Below are 16,220 nucleotides of genomic sequence, written 5' to 3' on the forward strand. Positions count from 1 at the left end.
GGGGAAGTACCACATCCAGTTGGCCAGACTCCTTTGGATAGAACTGTATAAAGGTGACTGTTTTAGAGAATGTAATAAAGCCTACAGTCCCGTGTGTCCATGTGAAATATCGTTTCTTTTCTGGTTCACTTCAGAGAAGCAGCAACCGTATGAAAGGAGCAGGAGGATATTTAGAATGGGTAACCACCGAGGCCTACTGTGCTGCCCAGGGCCCCTGCTGAGTATCATGCACCGCCTGCCTGGGAGGGGCTTTGGGGGAGAATGGATGCGTGTGGACTTACAGCTGAGTCCCTCTGCTGTCCGCCTGAAACTCTCACAATATTGGTAACTATACTCCAGTATAATATTTAAAAAAAATTTTTTTTTAAACGAAAAGAGGAGGAGAGTTGAACTCTGCATTCAGAAGGCTTTAGTGAAGCCCTGGCTGGCCAGCCGTGTGACTTTGGGGAAAATCCCTCACCTCTCTGGGCTTCCTGGTCTGTAAACTGGATGAAGATTGAGTCAGGGAAAGAGAAATTATGCCTGATGTTTCAGACAGAGGGGGCGTGAGACAGGGAATCGGTGAGACAGGTGTTGGAAAACCGAAAGAACAGGAAGTGGAAGGAGACTCAAGCCAGTGACTGATGACGGCAGGTCGCGGCTCCCACTCCCAGGGCTGGAGGGAGAGAGGCGGCCTCTGAGCGTGCGGGAGGGGCTGCGTCCCGGAGGAGACCACCGCTTCCAGACGCCCCACCAGGGAAGGGAAGAAAAGGAGCCACAGCTGCTTTCCTCCCACCTCTCATCTCCCACCAGCGCCCCCTGTGGGCAGAATAAGTCACCGGACAAGGGAGCCTGCTTTAAAAGACAGCTTAAATAGAAAGCTTAAAAACTAACCTAGCTTCAGCATTAGAGAAGGAACCATAAAGAGAGTGGGCATGATTGTGGTACACAGGAGAGTTGCTAAGAGAGTAAATCCTAGAAATTCTCATCATAAGGAGAATTTTTTTTTCTTTTTATTGTATCTTATATGAGAAGATGATGTGTTAGTTGCTTGGTCATGTCCAACTCTTTGTGACCCATAGACAGCAGCCTACCGGGCTCCTGTGTCCATGGAATGCTCCAGGAAAGAATACGGGAGTGGGTAGCCATCCCCTTCTCCAGGGGCTCTTCCTCACCCAGGGATCAAACCCAGGTCTCCTGCAATGGAGACAGATCCGTCACCCTCTTAGCTACCAGGGAAGCACGGGAAGATGATGTTAGCTGAACCTGCTGTGGTCATAGTTTCACAGTACATGTCCATCCAGCCATCACACGTACACCTCAAACTTATACAGGGATGTCTGCCAATTCTTTCTCAGTGCAAGTAAGGAAAAAGCGAAAGAAGAGTGGATGTGAGTCTGAAAGCCAATAGGCAGTAATCAGCATGTGAGTTTATAATATCAGACTAAAATTAAATGATAGAAATCAAAGTTAGTAGTTTGGCCAGAACTATTGACATGGTCTTGTTACCTTTGTATTGAAGTAACACTACTGGGACTTCCCCGCAGTCCTGTGGTTTAGGACTTTGCCTTCCCCGTGCAAGCGGTGCAGGTTTGATCCCTGATCGGGAAGCCAAGATCCCACATGCCTCATGGCCAAAAAAACCAAAAACATAAAACAGAAGTGATATTATAATAAATTCGATAAAGACTTTAAAAATGGTCCACATCAAAAAAAATCTTTAAAAAAGTAAAGTAGTACAACTACTTCAGTTCATAGGTAGGGATGGATATATAGATAGATTTGGTTCTGATATAGACAGTTTCTGAATAATTTTCTGTTGAAGTTTTTGAAATTAAAAAAGCTTGTATTAGTTCATTATTTAGGAAAACTATAAGATGTATTCAGTACATTTCTGTAGACCCTTGCAGAAGAAATCATAGCAGCAACATGGATTATTATAGGATTCTTCCTCGAGAATTCCTGGGAATTAGTGTCTGGATCTGTGAACTGACTCAAGTGTGGGATCATGACTCTATGATGGAGACTCAAGCAGGACTCTCTCCACTGAACCTACATGATCTTCTTTTCTTTTTTCACCAATCAAAACGTTTCTTCATGGGCTGACGGTATTTCAGGCCAAGGTACCCATAACCTCGAGAGTCACTTGACCTACATTGATGATCCCAGTAGCTATGTCCCTGAACTCTTGGAGTTTGACTCAGATGGAGTTCACTGGCTCTACCCTCGGATGACATCACCCCCCTGAGATCACCATTTCACCAGCTGGGCATAGACAGCAAGTGTATGTTTATAGGGCCAGATCATGGGCTTCTGACCTACGTCATTGCCTAGGGTCCCATGCTCAGAAGGACCTTGTCATCATCTTTTCAGATTTTTTAAATTTGGATCTTAGCTGTATGATGCAGGCTCTTCACTGCTATGTGTGGAATCTTCATCACCACATGTGGGATCGTTAGTTGTGGCATGAAGGTTGGGACATGCTGAATCTAGGTCCCTGACCAGGGATTGAACCCGGGCCCCCTGCACTGGGAGTGTGGAGTCTTAACCACTGAACCTCCAAGGAAGTCCCACCATGTCATTCATCATCTTGAAGTTCCCAACCTCCAAACAATAAGACCAAGCTTCCACTTCGCACTCAGCCCTGCAAGTCTGATAGCCAGTCCTGGGCTGGAAGGACGGGTGTTATTAGAGACACAGGAAAGGCCTCACTGAGAAAATGGCATTTGAAGAATGAACCAGGCCTTTCTTATTGTGATGAACTTCAGCTCAGCGTTCAAAAGGTCATCTCTTCTCGGAAGGCTATGGGGACACCCTTAGCGATTACTACCCCTAGCTTGGTCCTGCCTCAGCAAGCTGCAAATACCTGTTACATACTTACATTACATTCTAGACGTTTGTACTGAACATCTGTCTCTGGTCAGTGAAATGTTAGCTTTTTGGAGAAGGAGACTATATATTATTCATTTTTGTAATAACAGCAATAATAATTGCTGTTACTCAATGCTAGAAGCTGTTCCATGGGTTTTACTACAAGCCAGGCACCATTGGTCTTACAGTTGGAGAAACTGAAGCATATAACAATTAAGTAAGCAGCTCAAGTTACCTGGTACATTGTAGAACTGGGATTTGGATGAAAGACAGCTGGTACCCTCAGATGTCACACAATGCATGGGCAGTGCCCCTATGTGGTCAGTGAATGAATGAAGGAATAAACAAACAAAAAAACCAGTCAATGATTAAATGATCAGATAGAGTCTCAGGGACAGATTTACAAACAGGAGAGGAACTTTATATTGTGGCTGGAAACCCCAATTCAAGCCTGCACAGGAGAGAAAAGAATAGATTAAAAAATAGATTAAATAGATTAATAGATTAAAAAAACCCACCATATGAAATTATATACTTGTAGATATAAATCAACTTGCTTTAGTTTTTGTATTGTTACTTTAGGAATGGAAACGGATTGATTTCTCTGGCTCTATCGTTAACTAAATATTAAAATAACCAGAAGTTCTGTTGAAATAGTGAGGTTAATTGAACAAACACATCCTGAATGTAGTATGCTTGTATAGCATGCTGCTTTGGGGAGACACATGTGCTAATATGGATATTAATTTTAGAAAATTAAGATTCGAAGCGATGCTTCATCTCTAAATCAGTCTTCAGCCTGCAGAACGGGATGCAGCGTGGTGCGGGGGCGGAAGGGAGGAGTGAGTTGTCATCAGAGCTGTTCTCGTTATTTGACAAGTGCCTTGCTGTGCAAACACAACCCAAGTCAGTGTTTTCAAAAACCGATCAGCAAAGCTTGTTACCTTCTCTTCCCCGCTCCGGGAGTGGAGGAGAGATCCAGCTTCACTGGGATGTAATGTTGCCGAAGATAAAAGAGCCCGTGTTTTGTGAGGCTGGGATTATGGAACCTTGGGCACGTGCCACCCCTCTCCTGGGGTGCAGTCCCCGGGTCTCCTGACCCAGCTGATCAGCCTGGGGCGGATGGGCTCAGTGCTGCAACCGTGAATGTACTGCCAGCAGCAGCTGAGGAGGGACATCCTTGGTGGTCCAGTGGTCAGGCCTCAGTCTTCCAATGCAGGGGGCGAGAGTTTGATCCCTCATTGGGGAACTAAGATCACACCTGCTATAGAGTGCAGCCTTAAAACTTTAAAAATTAAAAAGAAAACTAAAAGAACCATCAGAGGAGACCTTCATCACATGGCTCGAGTATGGAATGCTGTTCATGTCTCATAAAAATTCCCAAACCCTGTTTTCAATTTATGCCTGCAGCCCAACTGCCTGATCGCTATAATAGTCTAGAGCAATGAAAGTGTTGAGAAGTTGCCTTTCACCAGCTCTGCCCAGCAGCACACGGGGCACATTCTCAGAGAATAAACCCCCCAGGCCTGCTAACAGCCCCTAAGCGTGCCCTCTGCTCGCCACGTTTTCATCACTTCCTCTTCCTTTCTTCTCCAGCAGAGAGATCGGACATCAGAACGCTGGGGGAACAAAGGGTGGAGGCTCACGGCTTCCGTGGGTTACATTTCCAACCCACGGATGGCACGTGGGTGCACACCACAGGGCACACGTCTGGTGCTCCGACCTTGTTCTTTCAGACCCAAGACGCAAGGTCAGTGCTGCTTGCCTCGTGTGTGCCAACTGCTGGCTGGGGTCACAGCCTCCTCGGGGGACGCAGAGAGTCGGGCGAGGTGGTCTGCGGACCTCTCGTGGACCTTGGGCCCACAGGGCACACCCCACTGTGCCCAGCGTGTCAGCCAGTCTCATCTGTAGCAGTGTGTATTGCACACCATGTGATGGAAAAAATACTGTTCAGAACGATCCAACAGCCAAGGAGGACTTCCCTGGCAGTCCAGTGGTAAAGACGCTGCACTTCCACTGCAAGCGACATGGGTTCCAGCCCTGGATCGGGAACTAGGATCCCTCATGCCTCGAGGCACGGCCAAAAAAAAAAAGAATTAAAAAAAAATGATCCAACCTAAATATTACTTTCAAAATGCGAGACTGTTAGCCCAGATGTCCCTAATACTGTATTTTGCGTTTGTTCATCTTTCCTTTAGACCATTCCTGACTAATAATTTTGAGCCTAGATATGTCTGCTTCCCTTAGAGCAGTGGAACACAGCTCCATTAACACCAGTGAGCTGGGACTGGCTTGCTATTTCTCGGTTACTTCATTCCACTGTAATTTGGTGATCATTACCTTTTTAAATAACATTTTTATGGGTCATTAGTTTTGTGTGTGATTCCTCCTACCCCCATCTTATTTTTCCCATTATCAGAGCCTTATTTCTTACAAATAGAGCATAAATAACAGTGCAGGCTTGTGGCCCAGTTTCACAAACATCCAGCTTCACGTTGGTACCTGGATATTTGTTTTCTGAGGACAGTGTGAGGTTAAATGATTCCTGAAAGTGGAAAGACAGTGCGAGCTACTCAAGATGGGGGATGAACCCATACTGAGAAAGCCTCTGCCTGTTTTAACACTGGCCTGCATGCACCAGAGATGGGCTCCTGGGAGGCATGGGTGTTGCCGTTCAGAAGGTACCCATTGTATCAAAGCAGCCCTTGACCCAGATCAGACCATGTGTGCGTGTGTGTATGTGAAGTTGTTTCAGTCATGTCTGACTCTGTGTGACCCTATGGACTGTAGCCCACTAGGCTCCTCTGTCCATGGGATTCTCCAGTTGCTATACCCTGCTCCAGGGGATCTTCCCGACCCAGGGATGGAGCCCAGGTCTCTTATGCCTCCCTCATTGGCAGGAGGGTTCTTTACCTCTAGCGCCACCTGGGAAACCCAGATCCGACCCTGCTGGAGGCAATTCAGTGCACTCCAGGTGTCCTGCTTACATGTGTTCAAGGGATCATACGGACCTCAGCCATCTCCTCTTCTGAACTGGTCAGGATCTCTCAGCTGACAACTTATTATGTCATCTTGCGACAGCCCTTCCATTGGTTTTTTGTTTTTGTTTTGGCTACACCGGGTCCGTTTCGGCACGCTGGATCTTTAGTTGCAGCATGTGAACTCTTAAGTTGTAGCGTGTGGAAACTAGTTCCCTGACCAGGGACTGAATCCAGGCTCCCTGCATTGGGGAGCTCAGAATCTTAGCCACTGGATGCTCAGCCCTTTCAGTGTTAACATGGTTGCTTAAAATTAACTTACTGTTCATATATCTCTTCTTCAAAGCTAAATCGTGAGTGTATTAAGGACAGTGCTGAGTCTTCGATTTAACCATTCCTCATAGCACTGGTTGGAATCCCAGCTCTCCACTTACGAGCTCTATGACCTCGGATGCATTCCTTCATCTCCTTGCTTCTCAGTTTCCTTGGCTGCAAAAAGCACTGCAATCCTGCCTGCCTTCCAGGACATTAGGAGAACCAGCTAGAGTGGTGCTAGGTAGTAACAGGAGCTTGGTGAATAATAATTGATTCACTAGACAAAACCCTGCACACAGAAGCTGAACAAAATGTAGCAGAATTGAAGATAACAAAACATGACTTAACCTCATGGGAGGGAAAAGCTAATTATGGTCGCTAAAGATTTCATGGTGAGGACACCATTTCCTCTGACCTGGGCTTGAATGACAGTTTACAACCCTGTGTTTATTCTTGACTTGTTCGTGACCATGTGACCATCATTTCAAACTCGTCATGTCTCCTGAAACCAAAAGGATTGGTGAACTGGTTTGGGATGTGGAGACTGTGCTCATTGGCATCCCTGGCCCCACTCCTACATTTAAGCAACAACCTGGCCCTGAGCAGAGAGCTTCCTGCAGCTCCTTGCTGCTCTGAGGCAGGCGGTGACTCCCAGGACTGATCTAGTGATACCCATGGATGTCTCTTAGCTTCTTTAGGAATCTTCTTTAACGCAGTCATAATGGGGGCAGTGGTGCGGCTTACTGAGACCACATCAAGATTTAAAAAAAAAAAAAAAATGGGGATGAGAATGTAAGGAGCGCTGTATAAAAAAATAAATACATAGCATTGAGATGAGTTTCCCAGATTTCCCATGTAATGAGCGCATCTGCCAAAACTCAAGATGTGTATTATCCACTCTGCAACTGGCAGATTGCCTTGGGGGGGAGCAGAGGATACTTCCTGATGAAGGAATCAAATCTGTCATGATTGTGCCACTTTCTCTTTGTGGTGGAGCCGTGTTACAATCAAGAAATGGGTCCTGTGACACTCTCAGCAACCTTCTTTGGTTACTTATCAATATGCACTTCCTTACCTTACACCCCCTTTTAAAGGTTCCTGGGAGAAAAGTACATAAAACAGACATGTGCTGAATCTGTTGCCATGTCAACTTAGTAGAACAAACGTGGTCAGATGTGCTCCCTTTCGATATGGGCACTAGTGGTGAGTGAGTGAGGGAGAGTCACTCTGTCGTGTCCGACTCTTTGTGACCCCGTGGACTATACAGTCCATGGAATTCTCCAGGCCAGAATACTGGAGTGGGTAGCCTTTGCCTTCTCCAGGGGATCTTACCAACCCAGGGCTCAAACCCAGGTCTCCCACATTGCAGGTGGATTCTTTAACAGCTGAGCCACAGGGGAAGCCCACAGTTTCTAGGGGACACAGCAGATAAGCCCCCCGCCCACTGTTGATTAGTTAATTGGGATAGTTTGTTGGTTGATACAATGCCTTTCTCCAAAAGCAATCTGAGACCAAACTCACCAAACAGACTGTGTTGTCACTTTCTCGACACTGTAGTTTTATGTTAGGGGCTCAGTCGAACTTCTGTCTGACATATTCAGTAATATACCAGCTTTTAGCAGATATTTAGAGACCCTAGTTAGATTCAGGGTCACAAAGAGAAATTAAAAAGCCCCTGATCTGAAGAAACTTTGTTGTCCACTGGTAGAAAGACACAATTAAGTACAATAAAAGGGAGATGGCAGTGATTGCCTTTGTAGAACTATAATGTGGGTCTTGCAGTCATGTGTTTTTGTGGTAGATGTTTATTGAAAGTATTTAAAAAATATTAACAGTTAAAATTCCAGTCATCTCTGTATCTAAGAAATTTACCTTATGAGGCATTCCCTTAGAATGCAGTGATATAGGGACTTCCCTGGTGGTCTAGTGACTGAAACCCCAAGCTCCCAGTGCAGGGGGCCTGGGCTCAATTCCTGGTCAGGAACCTGATCCCACATGCTGAAACTAAAGAGCCCGTATGCCACAACTAAGACCTGGTGTAACCAAATAAATTTTAAAAAGACAAGGTGCAATGCTATAAAATCAGTGCTGCCATGGAGAAGACCGAGTTATTTCCTTGCTCCGGCCGTAGGGACTGAGAGGATGCTGGCATTCGATCTCTAGGAGGTCTGCAGAGGGCCGCCAGAGGAGCGATGTCTGAGCTGAATTTTGAAAACAGTTTCAGGTCCTCACAAAAGTCTGGGCTCTGTGTGCTGTGCTGAATTCTGTCCCTGTGGCAGTCATCTACCAAGCCTGCTGGTTTATCTCGCTCCACATTTATTCCCCTAGCAGAGATTTTTTAATCACTGCTACTATAGCTTCCAGCAAGGACCCCATGACCCCTGCTTTCATTTGTTTTGTACACGTGATTCCTGAATGTGCCTCCCTTCCCTTCCTTATGGGGTCAGCAGTGCTTGCAAGAACTTAGAGGACGCATGGGTTTGTGTGTCTGTTAAGGGCAAAGAGTCGGACACGACCGAGTGACTGAACACAGACACACACAAGGAAGCCTGCCCTGACCCCCAGGAGGTTTCATCCATTTCCGTCTGAAAAAACAACTGGCCTTAGGCAACGTATTTCTGACGAAGTCATTCTGCATGCTTGTGTGCATGCACGCATGCCCGTGTACACACGCTCTGCATAAATAGCGCATTCCCGATCTGTGCACAATGACATGGATGAGCAGCACATGACAGGAGGCTCAGCCCCTGAAGATCTACCAGGAAAGAACACAGCTGCGTGGCAGAGCTGCTGCTTGTAATCAGGGAAAGAACTGCCCATGTCCCGTGCCATTCAGCAGCTTCAGCCACTTAAATGACAGCCAGTTTGTTTAGCTTTGTAACACCCTCGCGCCAACCGCCCCCCGCCCCCCCCCCACCGCCCCGTTTTATGGGCCAAGAGTTAATTTCTTGTTGAGAACACTGCTAAGGACTGTCATCTCTGGTATCATTGTTAAGATGGGATATGACATGATGGCTGGCAAATCTCAACTAGAAACCATGATGAGTGAGCAAAAAAACAGGAGTTGCTTTTAATGTCTCTTTTTAACTTTGTAAGTGAGCAAAAAACTATTTTCAAAGCCCCATGGACTTTCCGGTTTTTAACAGGGCCATATTGCCGGTTTTGCAGTTGACAAGAAAATTATAACGCTTTCTTTGGCTCAGGAGAGCTGTAAGAAGCATCGCAGCACTCCTGATGGACAATGGCTCTCAACAGGATGGATGGGGAGGGAAATTAATAGGCTTCCCATTGTTACCGTGCATTTTTGCCAGGATATTTCATTAGTGTAAACACTGAACCCGTTGTCATCTTGTTTAGCCACTTGACCCTGGTGATTTTCAATTCTGTGTGGCGTGCACGAGACAGGCCCTAATTACTGGGAGCCGAATCATTGCTGACCCAGGACGAGATTAACTGCTCCTTTGCAGTCTTTATCCTGGGACATTAGCGCTGTCTGGTTATCTTGCTTCAGTTGAGAGATTCGGGACAATAGCAGTGCTGATGGTAACGGTTGGCGATTTCCCTGTTTGTTTTGCAGGTCACGGCCAGGGGGTTTGGGCCGCTGCTGCAGTTCGCCTACACCGCCAAGCTGTTACTCAGCAGAGAAAACATCCGCGAGGTCATCCGCTGCGCCGAGTTCCTGCGCATGCACAATCTGGAGGACTCCTGCTTCAGCTTCCTGCAGACCCAGCTTCTGAACAGCGAGGACGGCCTCTTCGTGTGCCGGAAGGATGCGGCGTGCCAGCGCCCGCACGAGGACCACGAGGACAGCGCCGGGGAGGAGGAGGACGAAGAGGAGGAGACCATGGACTCGGATACGGCCAAGATGGCTTGCCCTAGGGACCAGATGCTTGCAGACCCCATCAGCTTTGAGGCCACCACCATCCCAGTGGCAGAGAAGGAAGAAGTTTTGTTGCCCGAGTCCGACGTGCCCGCGGACACCAAGGAGAGCTCGGCCAAGGACGCGTTAACGCAGTACCCCAGATACAAGAAATACCAGCTTGCATGTACCAAGAATGTCTATAACGCATCATCACACAGTACCTCAGGTTTTGCAAGCACATTCAGTGAAGATCACTCTGGCACCAGCCTCAAGCCGGGGCTTGCCGTGGGGCAGATTAAAAGCGAGCCGCCCAGCGAAGAGAACGAAGAAGAGAGCATCACGCTCTGCCTGTCCGGAGACGAGCCTGACGTCAAGGACCGAGCGGGCGACGTGGAAATGGACCGGAAGCAGCCCAGCCCCGCGCCCGCGCCCGCCCCCGCGCCGCCTGCCGGGGCCGCCTGCCTGGAGCGGGCCCGGGGCGCGCCCTCCCCGTCCTGCCTGCGGTCTCTGTTCAGCGTAACAAAAAGTGTGGAGGCGTCCGGCCTGCCCGGCACCTCTCAGCAGCACTTTGCCAGGAGCTCAGCGTGCCCCTTTGACAAGGGGATCACTCAGGGTGACCTTAAAACTGACTACGCCCCCTTCCCGGGGAGTTACGGACCGCCCCACATGGGCCAGAAGGACGCGTCCGGCTTCGCCTTGGGGTCGCCCCTCAAGGGCCCTGGCCTGGAGGCGCTCTGTAAACAGGAGGGTGAGCTGGACCGGAGAAGCGTCATCTTCTCCTCCGGCGCCTGTGACCAAGCGAGCCCCGCGGTGCAGTCGTATTCTGGGGTAAGCGCTCTGGACAAAGACCTCTCGGAGCCGGTGCCAAAGGGCCTGTGGGTGGGGGCCGGCCAGTCCCACCCCAGCTCGCAGGCCTACCCCCACGGGGGGCTGATGGCGGACCACTTGCCGGGAAGGATGCGGCCCAACACTAGCTGCCCGGTGCCAATCAAGGTGTGCCCTCGGTCGCCCCCGCTGGAGGCCAGGACGAGGACTTCCAGCTCCTGCTCCTCCTATTCCTACGCAGAGGACGGGAGCGGCGGCTCGCCCTGCAGCCTCCCTCTCTGCGAGTTCTCCTCCTCGCCCTGCTCCCAGGGAGCCAGATTCCTTGCCACAGAACATCAGGAGCCAGGCCTGATGGGAGACGGGATGTACAACCAGGTCCGACCCCAGATTAAATGTGAGCAGTCTTACGGAACCAACTCCAGCGACGAATCCGGATCGTTCTCGGAAGCAGACAGTGAGTCGTGTCCCGTGCAGGACAGGGGCCAGGAGGTAGGGAACCCACATAAATTCAAGCATGTGATCCACCCGCAGTCCTTTATCTGGACTCTCCCCGCCCCCCACCACTGCCAGAGCGTTCTTGTTTGCCAAGATTAAAGCTTTACAGTTAAGGGACCGCCTCCCCCATCCTCCCCTGGTGGCTCAGTCGGTTAAGAATCTGCCTGCAATGCAGGAGACTGCCTGCAGTTCGAGAGACCTGGGTTCGAACCCTGCGTGGTGAAGATCCCCCCCTGGAGAAGGAAATGGCAACCTACTCCAGTATTCTTGCCGTGGGAAATCCCATGGACAGGCCACAGTCCATGGTGTCACAAAGAGTCAGGCACAACTGAGCGACTAAACCACCCTCCCCAACACACACAGAGGCAGGATGCTTCCAGGTGATTCAGAATTAACTAGTTTGCCCTAGAAAGCACTTGAAGTTTGATCGAGATTTCAGTCCTCAAAAAGCAGAGGCAAAAAGCTTAGTGGGAAAAAAGTCCGATGCCTGAAAGCGTGTGCAGGTACTTCAGATCCCCCCCTCCCTTCTCTGCCTGCTTTGAAAGGATGCCATACCTGTCACCCTCATCCTTGCCCCTCGCTTCTTCAGTGAGAAGAAAAATATAAAATTGCTTTCAGAATTGACTGATTGAAACTGGAGAGATTCACAGTAAGCCCATGCTTTCCCAGCATCTTTAAGTTTCCTTGCCAACAGGGACCCTGGAGTCATCCCTTGTCCATTGTGAATGCAGGTGATGGACAGCTCACCATCCATCCTGGCCCCAGTATCACTGAGGAAGAACCTCTGTCGGTTGCACCTGACCGTATCACGGGTCATTGCCCAGGTGCCCCCCAAACGGTGAGAGTCATTTTAAGGAGCAGTGGGGTTGGGTAGCAATTTTCGTCCACACTAAATGTGAAGTGCTTTCTAGGTAAAAATTCCCAAAGGCTCCATCCATATCTTCCCAGTGCTGGGAGAGGAAGCAGGTACAACGCCAGCCACATCGTGAGCGAGACTCACGTGGCCAAAGAGAGAAAAGAATGGACACCGCAGGTGCTCCCCCTTCCCTTGGAACACGAGAAGCCCCCAGAAAGAGCTGAGGGTGTCTGTGTCACGATCTGGTAGTGACTGCCAGGGACCCCACGTGAGAGGGCCACCTGTGTCTCAGAGCAAGCCCAGTGCCAAGCCCCTCCTGAGAAGTGCATCTCCGAAAAACACAGGAGGAAATGAAGCGTGACCCTCATTAGGCCAGTGCCCTTCATCCACGTCTGCGCTCCCTGGATGTTAGCCTCCAGTAAAGCAGGGACGTTAACCCAACCAGACAGCAGAAATGCCACACGGGGTGAGCTGGCTTTTCACAGAGCCACGTGCAGTTTATTCAGCCCTCTGTGAGGTTGGCAAGAAGCACATGAAGGGTTTAGATTGGGCATGTTTTGTAAACAGCTTCCAAAGCTCCCTGGACCAACTACAGACATGCCCTGTGGTCACTTGCTCGCTTTCTACCTAGCCTGGTCCCCACTGCTCCGTTACTGCCTAGCAGAAATGGAAAGAGAAATATACTGAAAGGATTTAGTTTAGCTAAGAGACAATAAAAAGGAAATTTGAATGGGAAACTGTTTGAGTACACTGTATCCCCTAGGGCTTGGAATGGAGGCTTGGGCTCAGTGTCCCAAGCCAGAGTCACATCTGCGTCCGTCACCTGAGAAGGTGGAGGTTTGGTGAGAACAGTTGAAGTTTGTCTTCTCTCTCTCTCTTCACTCACTTCTTTCTCTCTGATCACAGCTTTTAGGAGGCTTTCTTTTTTTCCCCCTGAAATTATTCATAAGCATTCCTGATTCAGAAGCCCAGTCACTGAGTCCACTGGCATAATGATTTCTCTCTCTCAGGACACGTATCTCGCGAAAAAGACAAATGTCTCTCAGTCTTTCTTTCTTTCTTTTTGTCTCTCTCTTAAGAGGAGCCCCACCATTAACTAAAAGGGGTGTGTGTTCATGACAGCTGCATATGTCCAAGGACCTGTCAGTTCAGAAAAATCTCCTTTTATCTCTCTTACATCCCCAAAGAGAACTTGAAGTCAGTCTTGAAACTGAATGCTACCAGGGGCACAGGTATCTTTCCTGTGTTGAGGCTTTATCACTTGTCTGTCGTAGAACTTTGCAGGGTTTGTGTTGTTTTGGCTTCCCTGAGTCTTAGATGTGGCATGTGGGGTCTTCATCATTGCGGTGGACGAACTTCTCTCTGGTTGGGGCGCACAGGCTCAGTTGATTTGATTCGCCAACCAGGAATTGAACCCAATTTCCCTGCATCAGAAGGTGGATTCCTAACCACTGGACCATCAGAGAAGTCCTTATAACTTTTCAGCTTTAAATGAATCAGTGAAATGGAGGAATTATTCAGCCTACACAGTAGTCATGAACAGGACTGATCTCCCCTCAAAAAATATACACTATTTTCAAAAATATTTTTATTTTCACTTTTAAAAAATGAATCTGTTCTTTACATTCCTTAACAATCTCAAAAGGTATTTTCCAAATTTCGGTGCCATTTCAGGAATCACATTTAGCCCCCTCTCAGTAGTCCATTTTAGGTAAAATTGCTATAGTAAAGTTAAGGTTTTCCCAGTTTGACCTTCTCATTCTCCTAGAAAAGTAGAAGAGATTAGGTTTTCCCAGAACTGTCTCAGGAACTGAGCATGACTGCTCCTCTTGGAGCTAATCGTTTGCTTTGGGGAGTTTCTTTGACCCCAGTGGAAGTGTGGTCTCCAGCGGTATCACTGAAGGCAAACCCTTCGCAGGGTGAATATAAATGATTCAGAAGCCAGCATCTCTTGGGCTGATTCTGCCCTGATCTGCTGTCATGCAAGGTGCCAGGTGACTTATTTTCCAAGCGGACAGAATATTCTGATTTCTGGTTACACTGTCTTTACCCTCCCATCTCATCAACGTTGACTTCTCATCCTAAGCATTCCCCAGCTTCAAGGAAAGTTGAACTAAGCATAATATTGTCCTTTATCAACAACCATCTTTTTGAAGTTCCTTTTTTAAAATAATCAAGCAGAACATACCAAGCCTGTAATGTACCAAATTTATCAGGCTTTCTCTGTGCCTACAATAATATATAAACATATTCACCTGTCTATGGGTTTGGGCTTTATTTTAATAGCATTTAGAGGATCCTGGTGGGCTACAGTCCATGAGGTTGCAAAGAGTTGGACACAACTGAGTGACTAAGCACTGCATAACACACATTTAATTACTAAGCAACTTGCTTTTTGCACACAGCTGTCTGCTGCGTACATGCCCCTAGGTCAATTGTGTAGGGTTAACACAAGCTTCTTTAATATCCTTGGTTCCTATACATCACAGCTGACTCAGTGATCACCTCTCAACAGACATTTCCATTTCCTGTATTTCCCTCTTAACAAACATTGCTGCAATAAACCTGCTTGTGAACATATTTATTTAGTGGTGGTGCTTTTATTTTTGTGAGTTAAAGTTCCATAAGTGGGTTAAAGGTTATACTCATTTGTTAAATACTACCTGTTTACTTTCTCAAAAGGTTGTAGCAATTCACACATCCTCCAGCAGAGCTGACGAGTGTGTCCATTGCCCCCTGTTCTTGCCAGTTGTAGCGGTCATCAGTCCTTTTATATTTGCCAATCTGATGGACAGGACATGATGACTTCTAATGCGGTTGATATTTTTCTTATATGTCTTCATCATTTGTATTTTCTTCCCTGGACTTGCCATTTGTCCATTTGTGTGTGGGGGGGGGGGGGGTGTTTGACTTTAATGAGTTTACAGAATCCTTAATTTAAGACTATTAATCCTTTCTTATACATGTTGCCTATATCCTCTCCTAGTCTGTTTTTTTAAACTAAATTTTTGGTCTTTATCATAAAATAAAAATTGTTCATATACATGGAGATTTGCAGGAGACTCAGGTTTGATTCCTGGGTAGAAAGATCCCCTGGAGAAGGAATTGGCAGCCCACTCCAGTGTTCTTGCCTTGAAAGCCCCATGGACGGAGGAGCCTGGTGGGCTCAGTCCACGGGGTCTCAGAGTCAGGCACGCCTGAGGAATTGAGCACAAGCACAAATCTCGAAAAATAATTACAGATTTTAGGTTTAATAATTGTCAAGTCATTTCAGAACCATGACCTTTATCATTAAGTTTCTTGAATTCTTTGTGTTATTTTTTAAAATTTTTATTTCTCCTAGTCTATTTCTATAGTATATTTTTCCATTTAAAAAAAATTTAAGTTTTATGTAATCAAGTGATTAATATGTTTCTTCATGCCTTCATACCTAAAAAGTCAACATGGGAATTTTTTTTCTCACTTCCAATTATGAAAAAATGAATAGATCATATAAAGTGAAAAAAGTAACAGTGTAGGTAACATGGTCCTAGTTTACTTTATAAATAAACACATTATAAACAATAAAAGCAGTATAGATAATAAAATGAAATGGGAGGCAAACTTGGAGAGAGGGAATATAGAGAAAGATTTATTTCTGTTAATTCCTATAATGTTTGATTTCTGTGCACGTATATCACACAGGTTTTTTTTAAATTAAAATACAATTGATGTACCATAAAATTCACTCTGTTAATGTGCACAATTCAGTGATTTTTAATGATTCATAAAGTTGTATGACCATTACAGTGTCTAATCCCAGAATATTTTCATCACCTCAAAAAAAGAAATACAATATCCAGTAGCAATCACTTCTCATTCCCCTCTTCCCTTACCCCAAGAAATTACTAATATACCTTTGTCTCCAGTAGATTTGCCTATTCCAGACATTTCTTTTCAGTAAAATCTAGCCATGTGGGCTTTTGTGTCTGGCTTCATCCCTTAGCATGTTTCCTGAGTTCCTTCTTGCTATCACTGTATCCACCTGGCATGTTATCAT

General features: G+C 46.9%; 1 protein-coding gene across 2 annotated transcripts in view; it reads left to right on the forward strand.

Annotated features, from left to right (window-relative positions):
- The window catches only part of BACH2 (BTB domain and CNC homolog 2), a 374,567-nt gene that overhangs the window by 338,274 nt on the left and 20,073 nt on the right, over positions 1-16,220 (forward strand). The window contains exons 5-6 of one of the 2 annotated variants that reach the window (XM_043889800.1): positions 9,721-11,284; positions 12,057-12,163. In XM_043889800.1, coding sequence (XP_043745735.1) covers positions 9,721-11,284; positions 12,057-12,163 — 1,671 coding nt within the window. Of the gene's footprint in view, positions 1-9,720; positions 11,320-12,056; positions 12,164-16,220 lie in introns of both variants that reach the window. The other variant, XM_043889801.1, reaches the window with a different exon arrangement.

The sequence above is a fragment of the Cervus elaphus genome, chromosome 28, assembly GCF_910594005.1.
Source record: "Cervus elaphus chromosome 28, mCerEla1.1, whole genome shotgun sequence".
NCBI lineage: Eukaryota > Metazoa > Chordata > Mammalia > Artiodactyla > Cervidae > Cervus > Cervus elaphus.